The 22,447-nt window shown below is 46.2% G+C and overlaps 1 protein-coding gene across 1 annotated transcript in view; it reads left to right on the forward strand.

The window, feature by feature from the left end:
* Positions 1–239: 239 nt before the first annotated feature.
* LOC147034499 (uncharacterized) overlaps positions 240–22,447 on the forward strand; it is a gene marked incomplete at its 5' end in the record, with an annotated part of 68,614 nt that continues 46,406 nt past the window's right edge. The window contains 3 exons of the mRNA XM_085884315.1: positions 240–385; positions 6,781–6,934; positions 20,020–20,167. Of these exons, the coding sequence (XP_085740441.1) occupies positions 240–385; positions 6,781–6,934; positions 20,020–20,167 (448 nt within the window). The remainder of the gene's footprint in view (positions 386–6,780; positions 6,935–20,019; positions 20,168–22,447) is intronic.

The raw sequence follows: 22,447 nt of genomic DNA on the forward strand, positions 1-22,447 counted from the left end.
CCCATAATTAGTTTAAAAAGTACCCCGAAAGTCAAATATTCAGGAACATAATATCCAGTTCTCTCGCAAAAATCAGTAAAATATAATTTATTATGCAAAAAAAATTTCACAAGCTACTTTTTATTTTTATTGAAGTAAACTTTTTTTTTTGCAATGACGAAGGAAAACGTCATTTCAATGCGGCGCTGGGAGCCAATCAGATGTCGCGAAAGGTTCATTCAAATAACTATGCGGTGTGATTGGTCCGTTCGGAAAGAGGTCGGTTGGCAAAGCTAGTTGAGAGCCTGGCCTACTTGCTTCATATTATTATTATTCCTTATACGTACAGATATTCTTTTTTGTTGAATTGCCGTTCCTTCCGCTGCCTTTCACGACGATGTCTGGGGTACGTACTTGATTCTGCGAGCATCGGGAAACGTTTGAATGGGATGAAATCGTACCTTTGCTTCCCTGCGTTGTTTATTTTCATTATTTATCCTTTTTTGGTTTCTTTGAAATGCTCGGATTGTGTAAATGTCATTTAAGTGTTTCCAAATGCACTGCTCATCCTTGTTGGTGCGCTCGATTACTTGCTTGGAATGGGCCCTGGTTCATTATAAATGTTCTTTTCTAATTACTATTAATAGTACATCCTCGTGTAGTCCATACTTCTTTTGTTCCTTCTACTTTTTTCATCCAAATTCTTTAAAATTTACAAACGTGCAAAGCCCCTCCACCCCCTCCCCAAAATGCACGCTGGAAGGTCTATAGATAAGCTCGGTGGGGGATTCCGCCTTCTCTACTCCCCATTTATTTATTTAAACTCTTCATATGCTGCTCTCTGCAGCCGTTACGAACACGATTAATTCGTTTGGTAAGTTGACGCAAGATGATTTGGTAAAACTGAAGATGTTCAGGGCAGGTGAGTTGGTGGAAGGCGAAGACTGAACGGATCGCTCGATTAATTTGGAATAGTGCGTGTGACGTCACCACGTTTGCGATCCGCCATCTTGGAGTACAATTAAGCGAAGCTACATGTGGACTGCATCATTGTGTTTGTTTTTGTGGTGGCAACCTTGCCAATGGGCAGAATTAGTTGTTTCATAAACTGCCTACGAGCAACAATATAAGGATTTTTGGAGTATATGGAGGCTTGACTTCGAGTTATGAGGGATTGGGAATGTGATTCTTACAACAGTCCAAGAAACAGCAAATTTGTCATTTTTTTTTTTTTCAGTGTGTGTGTGTGTGTGTGTGTGTGTGTGTGTGTGTGTGTGTGTGTGTGTGTGTGTGTCACACACGATTCAAAAGGTTCCTGTTGGTGTATGATGATAAAAATGGTAACGTTGGAAAGTTTAATAATCGATTTACTTGGAACAAAAATTTGTGTCGTTTTAAAATGATAAACCTCTTCCTCTTATGTGGTGACTTCAATTGTCATCACGCCAGTTGGCTAGGTGTGGGTACCTCTCTCACCTGCCATGGGACATCAGCAAAAGCTTTCTGTGACTCATTGGGACTGACTCAATCGGTCAACTTCCCGACCCGGATCTCAACCAATGGTACTCCATCTCTTCTGGATCTGATTTTGACAAATTTCCCTGACAATATCTGCTGCTCTTCCTTCGCTCCAATTGGTTCTTCTGACCACGTCCTTGTTAAAGTGGACATCTCTCTGGCTGTTATCAGAGAACCACCTCACCGCCGTCGAGTCTGGCATTTCACTCAAGCCGACTGGCAGGGTCTCGGAGCAGCCATCAAACTTACAGACTGGTCTCCTATCACTACTTTCTCAAACATCAACTCATCCTGGGAATTCTTTCAAAGAAACTTGCTCTCCCTCATGCACAGATTTATCCCCTCTCGTGTTCAGTTGTCCTACCCTTCCTCCCGCCCGTGGTTTACTGAAGCTTGTGGCGAGGCAGTTGTCCTGAAACAACTTGCCTTTGCCTCATGGAAAGCAAACCCAACTGAGGGCAATCTCAGTTCTTTCCACAAAGCTCGGAACAAGTGTGTAGCTACCCTCAGGAGGCCAGAAAACAACATCTTTCTCATCTCAAGTCTGAACTCTCAAACCTCTCTCCCTCCTCAAAATCCTGGTGGCGTTTAATCAAATCTGTTTCTGGTGTATGTTCCCCCTCCATCCCCTCCCTTACCTCAAATGGCCGCACTGCTGATTCCACACGTGATAAAGCTGAATGTCTAAACTCGGTGTTTGCAGCTAAATCTTGTGTCCCAAACCCATCACTATCTCTACCCACTTTACCCAGTCGCACCCAACTGTCCCTGGACTCTGTATCCTTTTCTCCTGACAAGGTGGAGAGCTTGCTTTCAAACCTCGAGTCAGATTCTGCAACCGGTCCAGACGGCATCAGCCCACGTGTCCTCAAAGCCTGCTCTTCTGCTCTTGCTCACCCTCTCTCTGTTCTATTCACCCTCTCATTTTCCCAAGGTCATCTGCCATCTGCTTGGAAATCTGCTAACATCACTGCCCTGCATAAAAAAGGTGCAAAAACAGATCCCTGTAACTATAGACCAATCAGCCTTCTCCCAATCATCAGCAAGGTTATGGAATCCATCATCGCTTCAGACATGAAATCCTTCCTCTTCACCAATGGCTTGATTTCCAATCATCAATTTGGTTTCAGACCAGGTCACTCTACCCTAGATATGCTGCTACTGCTCTCCCATCAATGGATGGAGGTCCTCAATGCCAGACAGGAAATCCGAGCCGTATCCCTGGACATATCACGTGCTTTTGACACAGTCTGGCACCCTGCCCTACTCACCAAACTCTCTTCCCATGGTATTCAAGGCCATCTCCACTCATGGCTCGCAGACTTCCTCTCCTGTCGCAGTCAACGTGTGGCCCTAAATGGAGTTCTTTCATCCCCTCTTCCTGTGCAGGCTGGAGTTCCTCAAGGTAGCGTTCTGGGCCCTGTTCTTTTTCTGGTTTTCATCAATGATCTCTCGGACTCTCTGGAAAATCCTCTATTTCTCTTTGCCGATGACTCCACCCTCTGCCGTACCATCTGTCATCCCTCAGACCGGCAAGCAGCAGCTTCTTCGCTCACTGCAGATCTGGATAAAATCACAAACTGGTCCAACACGTGGAACATGTCTTTCAATCCAGACAAATCTCACACTCTCACTATGTCTCTTCGAAGGACCGTTTACAAAACCCCCATCCACTTTCTCAACAATCCTCTGGAAGAAGTCTTTTCTTTCAAGCTTCTGGGTCTCACTATCTGCCATGACCTTTCCTGGGAAAGTCACATTTCCAACCTTGCCTCAAAAGCCAGTCGCCGACTGAGAATCCTCCGTCGTGCAAAGTCCTTCCTCGGCCCTCTTGAGCTCCTGACCACTTACAAAGCTTTTGTCCGTAGCCTGATGGAGTACTGCTCTCCCCTCTGGGCTGGTGCTCCTGCCTCCCACCTTTCTCGACTTCACGCTGTCGAAACCAGGGCTTTTAAGATCATTGGCATCTCCCGCAATGAAGCTGAGTCTTTGGGCCTCTCACTCAATCACCGCAGGTTGGTCGGTGGTCTTTCTGTCTCCTACCGTCTCCTCTCCAGCCTTGCCGCCCCTGCTCTCTCTGTGATTTGTCCCAACCACATTTCCACAGGGCGCTCAAGGTCCGCCAACAACCCCCTTCTGGTAAAACTACCAAAATCACGAATCACTGCTCATCTTCACTCTTTCATTCCTCTTTTTCCCGCCTTTGGAATAAACTTCCCTCACTCTATTCTTTCCCATTCTTCCCTCCAGGCTTTCAAAACACCTGTTCACCACGACCTCTTATCTTCCCCCATCCAAATCCTCGATCTTTTCTACCCCCGATAATCCACCCAAGCCCACTTCCTTCAATTCTCCTGCTTTCCTTCCTGAAAGTCCCTTTAATGTCCATCTTCCCCTCGCCATGTTCCCCGTCCCATCCCCATCCCTCTCCCTTCCACAGTTCACCTGTGTCTGTTCCCCAATGTTTTGTCCCTTCCACTCCCGCCCCTCTTGTCTCATGCCTCCTTGCTGTGAGTTGTGTGTTAGCTCTCATACGAGCCTCGACCAAGGTATACAAAAAAAAAAAAAAAAAAAAAAAAAAAAAAAAAACCTGCCTTGTAAAAGCCCATCTTTCAAGATTGAAGAAGAAGCAGAAACGAGAGCTTAAAGCTAACATTTATTAATCTATGACGCCAAAGAGTGGGAAGATGGCAAGGAGCGCACAAAATTACACTGCATGTAGTAATACTTCTCGAAGCTCAAAATAAAAAAAATTTAAAAACATGGTAGGAGCTCACAAACAACAGCAACAATTGAGCGTCGTATAGATCCTGCTCTTTCCTGTTTCACTTCAATGTACATCCTCATCGAGATTCACAGATGGATATGCAACATGCTGTCTTTTGGTCACAGATGGATATGCAATATGTTCACAAAGTACAACATGCTGTCTTTTGGTCGAACCCATCAGCAAATTGGCAGGTCGGCACTCTGAATTAAAAATGCCCTCATTGACTGAACACCCATTATGGAACGTACACCTGTAATCAACCATGAACCCCATTATGTCGCATGCATTGCCATTATCTGTAATTTGATTGATAATTTGGATATTTAATGACCACTTTGTGCAATTCAGGCTAAATTGCGTCGAAGAATATGAAACTATAGGTTGCACATCAAGTCTGAAAGATAATTTGACGAGGAACATTTTGGCACCGTTTTGAAGTCTTTTTGATTAGGGAGCCGTTCAAAAGTTGTGGCTATGGTGTACGAGGTTCAGTGGAACACGAGAAGCAAGAGTGTTAGCATCAACTCCGCTTTATTGCGCGTCCGGATGTACATTCCTGCCACCCCTAGCGGGCGAGTCGTGATAAATACGAAAACCCAATCACGTGATACAGCACACTCCTCCTCTTGTAAAATGACAAGTCAAAGATGAAAGGACAATCATAACATGACCAACCGAAACCAATCAACACTCATAATCCTCCAAGTACCGCGGCCGCACCCTGACCCGCCTCGGACGGGCAGCGCCGCCAGACAGCCCAGGCTCAGACGCCTCCCGGCTCGGTCGAGGTGACACCCTCGCCGGACTCGCGCCATCCGCAATAACAACCGCCCCCGGCCGACCAGCCTGCCCGACATCCCCGGGCAGGACTGAATCAGGCGAAGACCCCCTGGGCATTGGCAAATCCGGCCCTGGCGATACAACGTCTGGCCACGGCGACATTATAGGTGGGGGTCCCACATCGTTCGGCGTGGGGGGGGGGGGGTGACGCTGAACAGCGATCATGCATTTGGTCCACATGCCACTTCCACATGCTGCTACCGGAGGTGATTCAACGCATGCCACCGCCTCGCGACAAGACGCAGCTGCGCTCGTTCATTGGTATGGCCCAGTATTACCAAAGGTTCGTGCGCGGGCTCAGCTCACAACTTGTGCCGTTAACGCGGTTGCTCAGGAAGGACGAGCGCTGGGCCTGGGGGCCTGCACACCAGGTGTCGTTCGACCGCATCAAGCGGCTGCTCACAGAGGATACGGTCCTCGTGCACTACGAGCCTGCGCGTCCGCTCTTATTGGCATGCGACAGCTCTGCATATGGCATTGGGGCAGTGCTCTCCCACAGGATGGACGATTGTTCCGAGCGGCCTGTTTGTTTTGCATCCCGGACCCTGTCCGCAGCAGATCGGGAATATGCCCAGATCGAGCGCGAGGCTCTCAGCTTCGTCTGGGGTGTGCGGAGGTTTCATCAATACCTGCTGGCACAGCATTTCACTTTGCAGACGGATCACAAGCCGCTTCAATTCATCCTGAGATCCCGAATGCGGGGTACCGGTGGTAGCGGCCGCGCGAATACAGCGGTGGTGTCTGTTTCTTGCTGCTTACGATTTATGATATTCAGTTCCGAAGCACCGAGAAGCATGCTAACTGCGACGAGCTCTCACGCTTGCCGTGTGCGGAGGGTCCAGTTGCGCCTGAGTCAGCCGACCGGGTCTGTGTTCGCGCTGGGCCAGGTCCAAAGCGGGCCGATCACGGCCAGACAGGTCGCGGTGGAATCGGCTCGTGATCCGGTGCTCACCCGTGTCGTCCAGGCGATTTCTACGGGGAATTGGAGCGATCTACCTTCGACACCGGCATTTCAACCTTTCACGTCGCGCGCATCGGAGCTGTCGTTGGTCCAACGGTGCGTTATGTGGGGAATGAGGACGGTGATTCCACCGAAGTTCAGGCAGCGGTGTTTGGAAGAACTGCATGTCAGTCACCTTGGCGTCGTGAAGACCAAGAGTCTTGCTCGTAGCCTGTTGTGGTGGCCCGGGTTGGACAAAGACATTGAGCAGTTGGTTAAGCGTTGCGCCACGTGTCAAACAGATGCTGATAACCCACGTCGAGCCTCGGGGCTATGGCCGACCCCAGAGAGCCTGGCAGAGGGTCCATGTAGATTTTGCGGGGCCGGTTAATGGCAAAATGTTTTTGATTGTGATCGATGCATTCTCTAAATGGCCGGAGGTTCTAGTAATGCAGCATACATCAGCAAACATTACAGTAGAGAAACTGTGGACGATCTTTGCTAATAAAGGATTACCGGAGATCCTGGTCTCTGATAACGGTCCGCAGTTCATCGCGGGTGTATTTGATGAATTTATGTGTCAAAATGGTATTCGACATCTAAGGTCCGCACCGTATCATCCTGAGACGAATGGGCAGGCTGAGTCGTTTGTTAAGATGTTTAAACGGGCTTTGCGCAGGGGGGGTGTTGCACCTGTGCAGACAGTGGTCGATGTCTTTTTGCTCCATTACAGGAACGCGATTCATCCTGTCACGGGTGATTCGCCTGCTATTCGTCTCTATGGACGGGCATTGCGGTCCAGACTGGATTTGCTGCGACCTGGAGGGTCGGGGAGTGGGACGGTGTCTCGTCTGACGCTGCTGCGCGGTTTCGATGTGGGACAGCGGGTAATGGTGCGCGATTATTTCCACGGTTCCAAATGGGTGCCGGCTGTGGTCTCTGTGGTACTGGGCCCAGCGAATTGCATGGTGCGGACTGATGGTGGGGAGGTGTGGAAGCGGCACGTGGACCAAATGCATGATCGCTGTTCAGCGTCACACCCCCCCCTCCCGGTCCGAACGATGTGGGACCCCCACCTGTAATGTCGCCGTTGCCAGACGTTGTATTGCCAGGGCCGGATTTGCCGACGCCCATGGGGTCTTCGCCTGATTCAGTCCTGCCCGGGGACGTCGGGCAGGCTGGTCGGCCGGGGGCGGTTGTTATTGCGAATGGAGCGAGTCTGGCGAGGGTGTCACCTCGACCGAGCCGGGAGGCGTCTGAGCCTGGGCTGTCTGGCGGCGCTGCCCATCCGAGGCGGGTCAGGGTGCGGCCGCGGTACTTGGAGGATTATGAGTGTTGGTTTTGGTTGGTCATGTTATGATTGTCCTTTTATCTTCTCCACAACGTCCCGAAATGACAGCCCGTCATCACGGGGCTTGTCCGGCACTATCAAATCACTCAGCAGTCGATAATGCTCCGCCGAAAGCCAAGCGAGCAAGATCGAGTTCTGTTTGCTCTCGTCGACCACATCATTCGCGTGGAAATAGCATCCCAATTGCTCCGCAAACAATTTGAAGTCGTCTCCGACGAAAACGGGCACATGTCCGTTTTCAACCATCCTCATCAGCCAACTATGGTGTACGAGGTGCAGTGGAACACGAGAAGCAAGAGTGTTAGCATCAACTCCGCTTTATTGCGCGTCCAGATGTACATTCCTGCCACCCCTAGCGGGCGAGTCATGATATATACGAAAACCCAATCACGTGATACAGCACAGTGGCTACAAATGTTTTTCACAATTTCAGTGACACTGACCTTTGACCTGTTTCTCCCAAAAATGATTGGAAGTGAGCTTTATAACTACGAGCATTTATGGCTGATGGCCAAGCCTCCCCGCCTTGATACAACCCTGTATAAAGGTGGGGTGGCTTGGTCATGTTTCGCATACATTGGTTCAGCCATTTCAGAGAATAGTATTTTTGGAGAGGTTTTTTTTTTTTTTGCTTTAATCCAACATGGCTGTCACATGACGTCCTCCTTGTCAAACTTTATTCCCATGGGTTGTCGATGTTGTATGCCAGTTCGATGTGTGTGCTGACCGACTGCCCCTGCGGCTCGCCGGACTGTAGTTTGATAGGTTGCAGGCAGATTGTTGCACCACAGTGTGTAGTTGGACAACTCGTCCGACTCTTGCCACAATCAATCATGTGCCACCATTTTGTTAAGCACCATAGACTTCAGGTCTCTGGTGTCAGTCCATAGCTCAGTGAAATTGGAATGATCCCAGGTATATCACCACGATGTAATAGTAAATATATGCAGTACGTATATTTTTATTCCTGCTTTTTGATTGTGATTGTCTCCGTCCGTCTGTCTGTCTTACCCTGTAACTCCTCCTACACCGTTTGAAATAGGAACTTGAAACTTTGGGACATAGTACAGGCCCCCCTAACAAACGGACACCAACGTTGTCAGACGGAATGAAAACCCATCATTCTTGTTACAAAAACAGCTAAAATTGATGAAAAAGCAGGCAAAATTGAAACCAACACTAATTACGGTCGCAATAGCAGATATAATGGAAACCAACACGTTTATTCTACACGCAAGAATGGTCATGACGGACACAAGAACGGTCAATCCCAAAATATAACCGTGGGGAATGGAAGCAACATCGGTTATTTCCGTCGTGAAACGGCGGAGACTGAAGCGAAAGCGATTCATTCCGGTTACCATAACGTGGAAAACATGGCGGCTTGAAAAGTTATGGTAAGTTAACTTTAACGTAGTCTGCCTTAAATATATCATGTCTGTTAATGAAAACCCGTTTGTGGTACGGGATATTATACAAGCAGCGATAAATGCGCCCTCTTGACTGAATGTGTGGCTGACATTTCGTGTAATTCATGCCCCCGTGCTGCAGCGATCAGTGACGATTGATCGTTAATATTTGCAAGAGGTAAAATTTGATTGTAATAATAAATTGCAAATTCCAATAAAGTAACAAAGTTAATATGAAGTAAAAACTATAAAAAGATCCCATACACGATCCCCTATGTTGAAATGGGCATACACAACGAGCGATCCTTCACTCGGGGGCTCGCAATACAGGCAAACCAAACATTATCACAACAAAATTCGGTTTAATAAATTGTTAAAACTACATCAGGTACTACCCACTATATATTATCTATATTACATTTATGTTCGAGGCACAAGCACTAAAAATTTACATACCATAACAGGTCGTTCTACTGCATCCGCCATCTTGTTCGCACTACAGTAACCGGAATGAACCGCTTTTGTTTCGCTCTCGGACGTTTCGCGACGGAAATAACCAATCTTGCTTCCGTTCCCCACCAATTTATTTCGGGATTGTCCATACTTGTTTCCGTCACGACCGTTCTTGTGTGTAGAATAAACGTGTTGGTTTCCATTATATCTGCTATTGCGACCGTAATTACTGTGTTGGTATCAATTTTAGCTATTTTTGTAACAAGAATGACGGGGTTTCATTCCGTCTGACAACGTTGGTGTCCGTTTGTTAGGGGGGCCTGCAGTAGATATATTGTTACGGTTGTGGAAATTCACAGAACACCATTCAGGTATCCCAGAGATCAGTTATGTCGATAAGTCTGTGTTCAGATAGATTTCCCCGCTGATGTTTAAGGAAATTATTCGTGTAACCGGACTGCGATCTTTGAGTCAGCCATTATTCTTTTGCTATCTTTATTTTGGACCAACTGCTTCACAACAACAACCACCTCCACCACCAACCGCATCTCAACAACCACAGCCACCTTCTCCACAACCGCCTTCACAACCACCTTAACCACAACTGCCTTCACCACAACCGCATTTCCACCTCAGCACATCATTGCCAGAAGCCTTGCATTCATTAAAGGAAAGCAGACAACAGCCCCCACCCCCCAACGAATAACATCTCCGCCGGCCAACGCAGCAGGAGCCCAACCCTCCAGAAGAAAGAAAATGGCCCCAATTCAGCGAGGAAAACGCCCTTGTTCTGGAAGTTTCTCTCGTGCGCCGGGAGGAGAGGGGGGGCGGGGCTCCGTGGATAAAGATCGGAGGCGCTGGAACGCTGGGGAGAATTGAGGCGCTGGAACACTGAGGAGAGTGTGAGAGAGAATTGTGGTGCAGGAGAATTGAGGCGCCGGAACGCTGGGGAGAATTGAGGCACTGGAACGCTGGGGAGAATTGAGGTGCTGTAACGCTGAGGAGAGTGTCTGGGAGAGAGAATTGTGGTGGTGGAAGGATTGTGTGGCGCAGAAGAGGAGAAAGAACTGTGAGGGTGGGACGAGCGAGAGGTCGGAAGAAGGAGGACGGAGTCCTGAGGGTCCACCACACGGTCACTTTTCTTCCTTTTCTTTCCAGGGTTTTTTTGAGTGAAGTCTGTGGCGCCTTGTCCTCAAGTAAACCTGTTTAAGTAATTGTACATAATAAATAGACCAACGGTTGTAGTTCTCTTTTGCTCGTGTCCTGTCCCTTACCCCCATTGCATTAATTGCTTTGATTACATGCGTACCTGATTGCATATGTGTCGTGTGTGTAATAAATGTCCTTGTGTGAATGTTTACCCGTTCGTTGTGTCCTTTCCCTCAATTGAACTGCCATAATTAGTTCAGAATATAGCTGGTTGTTAATATCCGATAAGAGAATCGGATCCGGCGGGGCTTGGCGATATACACCGCTCGGCAAATCGCAAACGGAGCGAGCTGCTTCGCGGATCGTTTCCAAGCAGGTCCCGTCGAGGTGTAAATCCCCAGCATTTCTGTCTGTGCGCATAATTAGGTAAATCGACAATTCGGCAATCGGACCCTGTCGCGCGCGGACAGAATAGCAAGCTGATTTTCGGTGTGATTAAAGATGCACCCATAGCTGGATTTCGGCGTTGATCCGAAAGCTGCGACTAGGTTTGCCCGTTCGGTGGGCGAGAGCAGCAGCCATTGGCTAGAAGCGGTCGCCCGCACGCCAACGGGCGGGAAACCACAACAATATGTATGGGGAAGTGCACAACACTTTAGGATTTTTGATATGACCCCTCGGGACTGGGCCAGAGGGTTTGGGGTCATGGGAGTCAATTTTTTTAAAATAAATTGTCTTGTAGCTTTTTAAATCAAACATTCATGAGTTATACATTTAACAACATTTTTTTTCAAACACATGATGATCAGAAGGTGCTTTGGGGGGGCGGGGGGGGTTGGGGGTACTTAACGGATAGGGGGTCAAAATAGCTCCTCCTTCACCGTTTGAGATAGGAACTTGAAACTTTGGGACATAGTAGATATATGTATGGGGAAGTGCACAACACTATCGGATTTTTGATATGACACCTAGGGGCCAGGCCAGAGGGGGTGGGGTCATGGGGGCTGATTTTTTTTTTTTTTTTTTTTTTTTTTTTTTTTTTTTTTTTTTTTTTTAAGTGTATTTACCATTATACATGGTAAATTCTTTTATAAAGAACTTATTTATGTGGCCCCCATGAGTGACAAACAGTCACAGGTTTTACTGTATAATTAATATTATACACAGTTCATTCCTATGATTAAATTGATGCACAGTTCTATATTGCTGGACAGTGTTAAATTAATATTTCATGAAATGTTGACATGCTTGCAATGACTTCTGATTTAGTAAACATAGTAAGTCTTTGGTCATAAAGCACATCAAATAGAAAAGAATAGTCAATCCATTTTGCAAGATAAAATTTCACCTGGCATTAATGGGACAAAGCAGTGCGCGCGGGAATATGCGATGGTGTGCCATCGACAACGTAGTTCTAGTTGCTTCATGTATGTACAACAGGTTATTTTTTTATTATTTTCGGGAATGATTGCGGCAGCGATTATGGTATTATACACCGCCAAAACAAAGGGATGTGTTTACTGGTGCGAAAAGTGTGGCTAAAATCGAAATTACGAAAAGAAAAACCTTAATTTTTTTTCACTAATGTGAATTGCATAATTAAAGGGTGTCAAAGTGACAGGTTAGTGTTGTGGTGTGTAAGTGTTTTTTTGTGTTGGGTGTGATGGTTTGTTGTGGGTGTATGGCATCGTAAAGTGGCATATGGCCTGGGCCCTAGAGTTATGTGCACTCGCCTCTCGGCTGTCTCGCCGGGGTTCGAATCGCGATCCAGCTATGATCTGTCACCTTGGTCACCCAGTGTTTTACAGGCAGGGTGATTCATCAATGTGTGTGCTGAACCTCAGATAGATGTTAAACCGGCATCCCGTGGATGAGTGCCCCACAATTTTATGATTTTCGAAAATGAAATGCACGATCGATCCAAAGGATATATATATATATATATATATATATATATATATATATATATATATATATATATATATATATATATATATATATATATATATATATATATATATATTTTTTTTTTTTTGACACCTCCCACACTCCTTTAGCCAAAGAAGCTGCATGAAGCACTCCCAAGAAGGCCTGCACAAGGTAAGCGCTTTGCTGTTTCAAACCCTTCCCAGAGTTCCTCCACAGCTATAAAGACATCAATATATCAATAATTTAAATGTATATTGACTACTTTTGACGTTTGCACGTGGTGCATGCTTGGGAGCCTTATTGGTATGAATTGCTGTCTGTGCTGTCACTGATTCACAATAAGCGATGAAACTGGTCTGGCAGCTGAGGGGGTGTGTAGCTTTGGGATTCTCATGTGTGTATTATATGTGAACGTCTCTATAGCTGGGAAGGGTTTGAAATGGCAAAGCACTTACTTTGTGTAGGCCTTCTTGGGTTGCTTATTTGGCTAGAGGAGTGCGGCAGGGGTAAATTATTTACATAATCCTCACCACTTGGGTTTAGTTGATGTAGTGAGAGCTGATTGGTGATTCCCTCCATTCACAGGTAATAGATGTGGGTGGGTCTTTCCAATATATATATATATATAAAAAAAAAATTGGTACACCTTCAGTTTTAGCCCTACTTTTCAAAGCAGACCGCCATTCTCTTTGCATCGCATTTGTTTCTGCCCATCAGGGGGTCTCTCTTGGTGGCATGTGGCAGTATTTATAATACAAGAAAGGGTCGGTTAAGATATTCAACAGAAGTGTTACCTTGGGAGTTCCAGAAGTGCTCCGATGGGCGTTACCGTGCCGATCTTCGTGATTGATGCAGTAGTTTAAGATTTAAAATATAAAAAAGCAAGAGAGGAATCATACCAAGACTGAGAGGATTACAGTTCGTGGAGAAACGACTAAGGGAATACAGTTTCTGTTATTGGCTTGCATATATGTAATATGATCGTCACAATACATATTACTCGATCGTGACAGTCGTGTGTAAGAAACATACTCGCTCGAGGCTTGAACACGGAGGTGTTATAATAAACCTATGCAAAGCAATTTTTTTAATAACAGGTGCACGTGTAAACAGGATAATAATTCTCAACACTATCAACAATCCTCTGGAAGAAGTCCTTTCTTTCAAGCTTCTGGGTCTCACTATCTGCCATGATCTTTCCTGGGAAAGCCACATTTCCAACCTGGCCTCCAAAGCCAGTGGCCAACTGGGAATCCTCCGTAGTGCAAAGTCCTTCCTCGGCCCACGTGAGCTCCTGACAACACACAAAGCATTTGTCCGCAGCTTGATGGAGTACTGATCTCCCTTCTGGGCTGGTGCTCCTGCCTCTCACCTTTCTCAGCTTCATGCTGTGGAAACCAAAGCATTTCGGATCATTGGTATCTCCCATGATCAGGCTGAGTTTTTGGGCCTCTCTCTCACCGCAGGCAGGTTGGTGGTCTTTCTGTCTTCTACCGTCTCCTCTCCGGTCTCACCCACCCCCCCCCCCACTGCTGTCTGCAATTTATCCCCACCATATTTCCGCAGGGCGCTCAAGGTCCGCCAACAACCCCGTTCTGGTAAAACTACCAAAATCACAAATCGCTGTCCACCTTCACTCTTTCATTTCTCTTTTTCCCTGCCTTTGGAATAAACTCCCTCACTCTGTTCAATCCCATTCTTTCCTCCAGGCCTTCAAAACAGCTGTTCACCACCACCTCTTATCTTCTTCCATCCAAAACCATGATCTTTTCTACCCCTGTTAATCCACCCCAAACCCACCTCATTCAAATTCACAGCTTTCCTTCCTGAAAATCCCTGTAATGTCCATCTTGTCTACCCCATGATCCCCACCCCATCCCTATCCCTTCCACAGATCTCTATGTCTGTTCCCCACTGTTTTGTCCTTCCCTCTCCTGCCCCTCTTGTCTCGTGCCCCCCTTGCTGTGCGTTGTGTGTTAGCTCTCATTCGTGCCTCGACAAGGTATACAAAAAAAAAAATCATAATTAAACTTGTGTTGATGACAAATCACTACAACCTCAACATACGATGTTAACTATGCATGTTACTCTTTCATTTCCGGGGGGGGAAAATATAAAAAAAAAACTCAGACTCTATTAGCACAAGACCTGATCGAGGCCTGAAGACAAATTTTCTGATTTTTTAATGATTTTTAATTTTTCAATTTTGTGTTCTCCAAACATAGCCCTCCACCTTCCTCTGGATGAAAGAGTAGGCTGTGCAAAGTTTGGTTGAGCCGGTTCCTGCAAGGTGTGTGTGTGTGTGTGTACGAGGTCCATATAAAAAGTAACCACAGAAATTTTATTCCAAAAAATATATGAAATCACAGCTTGTCCCCTTCAAAATAGTTTCCCTCCAATCTCACACTTGTCCATCCTCTTCTTCCACGCTTCGATGCACCCCCGGAAGGCTTCTTCTGGAATCCTCCAGAGATCTGTCGTCACGGCCCTTTTGATGGTCTCTACATCAGGAAATTGATCCCCTTGAGCTTAGGGAATAGGAAAAAAATGAAAAGGGGCCAAGTCTGGCAAATATGGGGGTTGTTCCAGAGTTGGCACGTTCCTCGTTCCTTGTACACGTATTGATTCACTGTTTTACCCTTCAGGTGGTAGAAACATAAAGTGGACGATGCCCTTGACAAAAAATGCGATGAGCATCACCTTAAACTTCGACTTCGACATCCTTGCTTTCTTTGGTCTTGGTGATGCCGGACTTTTCCACTGACGACTCTGCCGTTTGGCATCGGGATCATATTCGAATGTCCACGATTCATCGCCAGTAATGACTCTCCCGAGCAGGTCTGGATCGTCCTCGAGGCGCTCGATAATGTCTTCACAGACAGTGACTCTTTGCTGTTTCTGGTCCTCGGACAACAGCTTGGGGACCATCATTGTGTACACCTTGCGCATTTCGAGATTTTCAGTGATGCTCCAAACAGTGTCCTTGTTGATGGAAAGTTCCTCAGCAATCATCCGCACTGTGAGTCGACAATCTGCGTGCACCATCTGCTTCACACGCTCAATGTTGTCCACTGTTCTGCTCGTTGAAGGTTTTCCAGACTGTGGATCATCTTCAACCTCCTCCCGTCCCTCTTTGAACCTCTTGTGCCATTGAAATGCACGTGTACGTGACCGCTTCTTCCCCATGGACTTGCTGCAGCATTGCGAAGGATTCGGAAGGTGTTTTGCCAAGCTTGGCAAGAAACTTCAGATTGGCTCTCTGCTCACGACTCGTAGCGCGATGACTCAGACTAGACATGTAAAGCACGACCTGTAAAAAAATCACACAATGAGCGCAGTCAACCATCACCAATATATATATATATATATATATATATATATATATATATATATATATATATATATATATATATATATATATATATATATATATATATATATATATATATATATATATATATATATATATATATTGCGAAAGACTGACACAACCCGTTCATTCAAGTTGTGTAAGTGGAGCACACAGCAGGCTCAGTCCCATTACTTTTTAGATGGACCACATATGTATGTATATACAGTTATATATGTAATATATTGCTATTTATATATATTGTTACAGCTGTGGAGATTCGCAGAACACCATAAAGGTTCCTTAGGTCAGTTATCCCGGTGAGTGTTCAGATAGGTTTCCCCACCGTTGTTTAGAGGGAATTCTTGGTGTTCATCGGGCTGTGACCTTTTGAGGTAGGTTTTTGTTTTTCTGTTGTTATTTTGAACCGACAGATCACGCTACGACCCTTTTCGTCGCGTCGAAAAGGGGTCCGAGCATGCAGAGTGAAGAACAACAAGGAAACCTGCGCTAGTGCGCGGGTTTTCGTGCCCTTTCTTCTCCGCGGCTGGCACGAGAAGGGGCGAGGCAGCTCGCTCCCAATTGGTGGATGCGCGGTGTGACGCGGTAGGAGTCTAGGAACGCCCCTTTGGGAGAAGCTACTGGAAAGAAGGTGGAGCCGAAAACGGGGTGGGGTGAAGGGCGGAGCCCCGTGTTATTTAAGGCGGACGGCACGCGAGGCTCGAGCGGTCTCCCTGTGGTCCAGGCTCTCGCTGCTTTCTCTGCTCATGGTTCACTTGCCTCCCCGCTCTTTGTGGTTCATGACTCGCTTGTCTTTGGTGGTCTGGTGGAGCGACCTGTGCATCGGAGACGCGGACTGAAGGTGCAGCTCTGCCGTTGTGTGGTGCGAACCTGCGCGCCCGGGCCAGGAGCGCCGGAGAGAGCTTGCCGGCCACGCGGGATCCCCGGAATCAGGCGCAGCCACGCTAACTTCCGTGGGGACGGGACGTCACGACTCTCCGACCACCGAGGGGGGGGGGGAGGTAACCTGCATCAGTCTCGTGGGCCTATTCGGTCAGCCAAGGCTCACGGACATAAAGGTCCACGGACCCCGTCTACCTCCTTGTCTATGAGGGGGTCTTTTCCTTTGTTTTTGAGTGCATGCTGTGGTGCCGTGTCTATTTAGTAGACCTGTCTAAGTAACTGTGCCTGTACATTGATCCTTGCTCATATTCGGTTGTATTGCTTTCGATTTGCCTTGCTTGTACATACGTGCATGATTCCTTGCATGTTGTGTGGGTAAATAATAAATGTACTTGCTTGTGAAATGTATCCCGTTCGTCGCGTCCTCCTTTCATCCCATTGAAATGCCATCTTGCATCGCGGAATAAATAGCTGGGTTTTAAACACTCGGTAAGGAGAATCGGATCCATCGAGGTCGACGATAATGCCCGCTCAGTTATCGCTGTAGAACGGAGCGGACGGCTTCAGCGATTCGTGTCCCCAGCCGACCTGCGGCGAGGTACGGTCGCCCGGTCGACTGCCCGCGCAGGTACTTCGGTATATCGAGTTCGGCGAGTGACCCTATCTTGCGCGGGTAGACAATTGGCACGGCCGTGGTGGGGTTGAAGACCCACCCGTGACGGTTCCGGCGTTAGCTCCGGAAAGTCACGACTGAATTGTCCGTCCGGTGGGCGATGCAGTTGCTATTAGTGGAAAGCGGCCGATCGCACGCCGGTGGGTGCGAATTCGTAACAATATATACATACATACACACGACCGGTCTTGAGTTTTAGAACACCCCCATTTTTTTAGTTTTTACTGAAATTTAAGCAGTTCAAGTTCAGTGAATAACCTGAAATGGTACAAAGCTAAGCGGTAAACTGCCAGAGGTTAAAAAAATAAGCTTAGGTTACCAAAAGCTGAAAAATAATGTAAATTTCCGAGTTGTTAAAAAAGGCCCTTTTCAGAGAACAAGTGATGGGTTAGAAACTGCAGCTGTTCTGCAGCAATGGAAGTGAATTCAGCCTTGAAAGTTGATGCAAACAATTCCTACAGGTGTCCCAACTTTAGTTGATAAGTTACAAACCCTCTGTCTGTATAAAGTAGTGTTGGAACAGCTGTTGCTACACCCTCTGAAGCATTATTTGGACAATATTGCACTGCAGGAAGTAGTATATTGCCATCATAATGGCAAGAAAAAGACTTAACAAGGGAAGACAGACAGACAGACCATTATAACCCTTAAAAGTGTAGGTCTTTCCTTTAGAGAAATTGCAAAGAAACCAAGGTGTCAGTGAGTACAGTTTTCTACACCATCAAAAGGCACTTGGAAACTGGAGGAAACTCTGACAGGAAGAGGTCTGGCAGACCCAAAGCCACCACACAATCAGAAGACAAGTTTCTGAGAGTCAACAGTTTGCATGATAGGCGGTTCACAGGACAGCAGCTTCAAGCACAGCTTAACACTGGTCGAAGTAGGGAAGTCTCAGTTTCAACTGTAAAGAGAAGACTTTGAGCTGCAGGTTTGACAGGTCGAGTAGCAGTAAGAAAGCCATTTCTAAGATGGCAAAACAAGAAAAAGAGGTTTGCCTGGGCCATGAAGCACCGCCAGTGGACGACTGAAAACTGGAAGAAGGTCTTACGGACCGATGAATCAAAATTTGAAATCTTCGGTTCATCATGCAGGGTTTTTGTACGCTGTTGAGTAGGCGAAAGGATGGTTCCTCAGTGTGTGACACCAACTGTCAAACATGGAGGAGGAAGCGTGATGATCTGGGGCTCTCGGCATGACAAAATAGCTGTGTGATTCTCGTGTCTTGCTGTGAATTGGATGCGTGGTGGAGAAGGACGCTGGCCATCGACTCTTGGTTGGGTCATGTGAGATGGACCACAAAGCTTCGTGTATATCACTGAAGGGAGCGGCGCAATTCTACAGATTGCCGCGGCATCGGCAAGCGTGATCGACAAGAAACCCGCACGGCGGTTCCGGAGCCCTGGTGTTCAATACCCCCTCACAAATTACCTCACATTCGTTGTTTCCTGCCCAGAGAGCGGCTCGGCGCCATTTTTGGGCGCGTCTTCCCATGCAGGAAGAAGCGCCTTGATCCCAAAGTTCAATAAAGGCAATCTCTGGACAAAGCTAAGTGCCAGAATAAAGGGAGGATTTTCTTTTGTTTCATTTTCCCCTTGTCTGTATTATATCTGTGTTCGGAGGTGCCTTGACTTAAGATTTTAATTTCATGTAATTTTATTACATTTTAAAATGTTACCCTTGTAAATATTTGTCTATTTTTATTAAATCCCCATGTTTATTTTAAGTTGCTGGTGTCTGTGTATTTGTCATGGGGTTCGAGTATAAACCGTTGTGCTGTGCATCCATCCATCCATCGCTCCGCTCGTGCTACCCTGCCCCTCCCGTGTGAGCCATGATCTCTGAGGATTATGTATCCGCCTCCAAGGAAAACCGCCCGTCCACCACAATTGGGTCGGTGGAGGTAGGGGGCGGGGGATTAATGTAACCGGCCACGGCCATGACAATATGTATGAAGTTGCACATTGATCTGTTAAGCGGTTCTGGAGAATATATATATTTTTATTTTTTTAAACGTTTTTATTTTCAATCCAATATGGCCACCAGACCATGTGACTGACGACATAAATGTATTCACTAACATTGGGTCGTAGATCAGATATATGAAGTTTCGGATGTTTTTTTGGATAAGGATTTTGATTTGATCAATTATGGCTGGAATACCACTTCACCATTGATGTCATTGTCATTACCCTATATAGCCCATGGGGAGCCACGTTTTAATTATTATTTTTTTTCTTCTTTTTTTTTTTGTCATTTTGTCGATCCCCCCCCAAAAAAATTTTCTTTAATACAATATGGCTGCCATACCACATGATCTATGATGTCAGAGTTTTCAAAAAAATATTCTCCATGGGGAGTTCCTCCTTTGTTTAAAGTTTCTCATCGATCGAACAAGCGGCTGCAGAGAAAATAATTTAACAGGGAAATATAATGATGTGGACACACACACACGGGCGTTACAATAGTCTCGCAATAAGAAACATTGAAGTTCTAATGTAAAATATCAGCTTTTCTTAAAGTTTTGGTAATTTTAAGCCTTTTTCCTGGGGGCAGAGCAACCTCCAGGTCCCTGACTTCACAGCTATGTCTCTGCACTTTGGGAAGAGGTTTGTTTTTCATTCAACAAGCGCCAACTTTCATAACTCTGGAATATGCTGCAGATAGTCGATAAGGGATTAAAATTCATCGATATTCCTCTAATGGATGGTCCCTTATACATAGTCAAAGTTCTAATTATTTTCTGTTCTTTTTCTCAGGTGTCAAACGTTGAGAACTTGTCACCTCAGGTTTTACGACAGGTGTGGAAGGAGGTAACAGAGTTAGCAAGGGAACCACCAGAAGGTATAAAGGTGTTTTTGAATGAAGATGATACATCAGATGTACAGGCAACGATCGAGGGGCCAGGTGAGTTTTTGAAAGTGCGACAGATCAGTAATCTTCTTGGTAATTGTGTGCATGCACACTCTTATGAATAAGAGATCCCAGCTGATTCAGGCAGTCAGAAAATCGGAAATTGCTCACAAGTTGTGAAAGCTCTTTCTTTCGGCATACAACTATTTAGAGGTTTGCGACGAAAATAAATTTGAGTATTCGGTGTTGAACGATTCGTATCATTTATAACATCCTTTAAATGTTAGATTAATGCTTTAAGAATAGCCATTGCTGTTCAATACTTAATTATAATTGGTGTGAGGAACAGATGTATGAAAAAGTGTTTGCGCATGCTCATGTGTTTCCGTGTTGTATTTATCATCAATATTGTCCCGATTCTTTCAAAGGAGAGCAAAATCGCCTCTTGGCTATAAATTGGTTTACCTCACTAATATATTGTTACAGCCGTCGGACCCGTCCCAGTGATGTGGCTCAAATCCAGCGTGTCGCATCAAAGCGACCACAACAGTCGACCGCTTCAAGACTTCCCTGCCGGATCAGTCTCTGAAGGCCATGTTGTCGTGCAGATTGTGAGTCTAAAAGCAGCACAGTGTTGTGCCGATAGGTGTCACCTGATTGGATCTAATTTAGGCTGAGCAACCTCAGTCACGTGACTCGGTCGTTTAAGCGCTGTGGACACCGTGACCAGAACCCCTCAGCGGCTCTGTCAAACCACCAAATGAAGCAGCCCCCACAGCCAGAATTCACCCCTGAGATCAGATGTATTTAATGAGCAAGCAATGATGGCATGGGGGAAGGAAACAAAATGCAATACACAATAAAGCAAACCCATTACTGAACATACGCACCCACAGTGTCGAACGAACGGGATGCCTGAATTATCTAATGCCTTATCTGGGCCCACATTCATACCACGATACAGAAGATAGAGAGGTTTTGACAAGACATAAAAGAAAGTTGGTGGGAAAACCCGGTGCGTTCTGCGGAGGGAAGTCCTGAGTCGCTGTGGAGTTGAGGAAGAGATGTATGGCTTTCCTCTCAGGAGCTTCGATTGGGTGCGGCCTCCGGCTCAGCGTCTCAGTTTCTCCTCCCCAATCTTCTATAAGCTCGGCCACATGTCACCGATTATTCTTTATGCCCCTCCCTCTCACTCACCTTTGGGCCGGTGGGCAGAGCGACCCCTTCACGATCTGCACCCTGATGGTTTTGGTGCTGTGGGATTGGTGTTGATGGTGCAGCGAGCTATTTCAACCTTAACTTTGGGCTGAAGGCCTACCCAAATGGAAATAGAGACAGATTTACAAAGGTGAGGACATTAAATATGCGGTCAAAATGGTTGATAATTTTGGATAAAGCAGATCCTTCCCCGTTCGCAGGGATTACGTTATTGGAAAACCCTGCATTGGGAAAAACAACAATGCGCAAAGTTAAGACCTTATGGGCAAAACGGGGTTAGGGGGAATCAAATTCTAAAATTGGACTTTTGGGTTTTTTTGCTGAAGCTTGGACTGTAAAATTGAAAAAACATTGAAAATTGTACTTGCTACGGATTATGGTGATTATTGAGAGCGTTGGAGATTATTGAGATGATGACGTCCCTGGCTTCGGGTCGTCAGGTTCATCAGACTTTGTGAAGAAGGAGGTGGTCTTTATCCGTTTTGCTTTGTTCTGCATATCCTTGTCGACCTCCATATAAAGTGCCATGACAGCGTCCATGTCATGCTTGAATTTCAAGCACCTCTCCATGAAGATTAGTGAAAACCTCTAAAGATATGTGCCTCATTCTGCTTTCACCCAAGTGTTGGCTCCTCAATTCTATGTTATTTCCCCCTCCTCGCTTCAAAACTATCTTCCTTTCTTATTACCTCCCAATTGAACCACCATTCCTCATAATTTAATTAATTTGCTTATTACTTCAAAAGCTTTGAATAACATTTTATAATGAACTGCATTTGCCTTATTTCACAAAAAACCCACATGTTCGTATTCATGACTATTTACTGTCACGAACATTCCACAATGTATGGAAAGACGAATGAAAATGAAATCTCGCAATATCAAACTAAATCATGTGATGGTCCATGCGGCACGATATCGAAAGAGCAACTGTGCAGTGGGACAGATACGGTGTTGTGTGTTCCTCTGCACCAGACCCGTGATAGAGCGAGGGACTCGTGCTGCGATCGGCGCATTTTTACCGCGATAGTGCGAAACCACGATGCGGAAACCCGTGCTCGGGGCGGGCCTGCTGTGTACACGCAATAGGGAAGGTGGGCGTTGTCCAACTATCAC

This window comes from Eptatretus burgeri, chromosome 1, assembly GCF_056783735.1.
Source record: "Eptatretus burgeri isolate ZD-2024b chromosome 1, Ebu_testis_v1, whole genome shotgun sequence".
Taxonomy (NCBI): domain Eukaryota; kingdom Metazoa; phylum Chordata; class Myxini; order Myxiniformes; family Myxinidae; genus Eptatretus; species Eptatretus burgeri.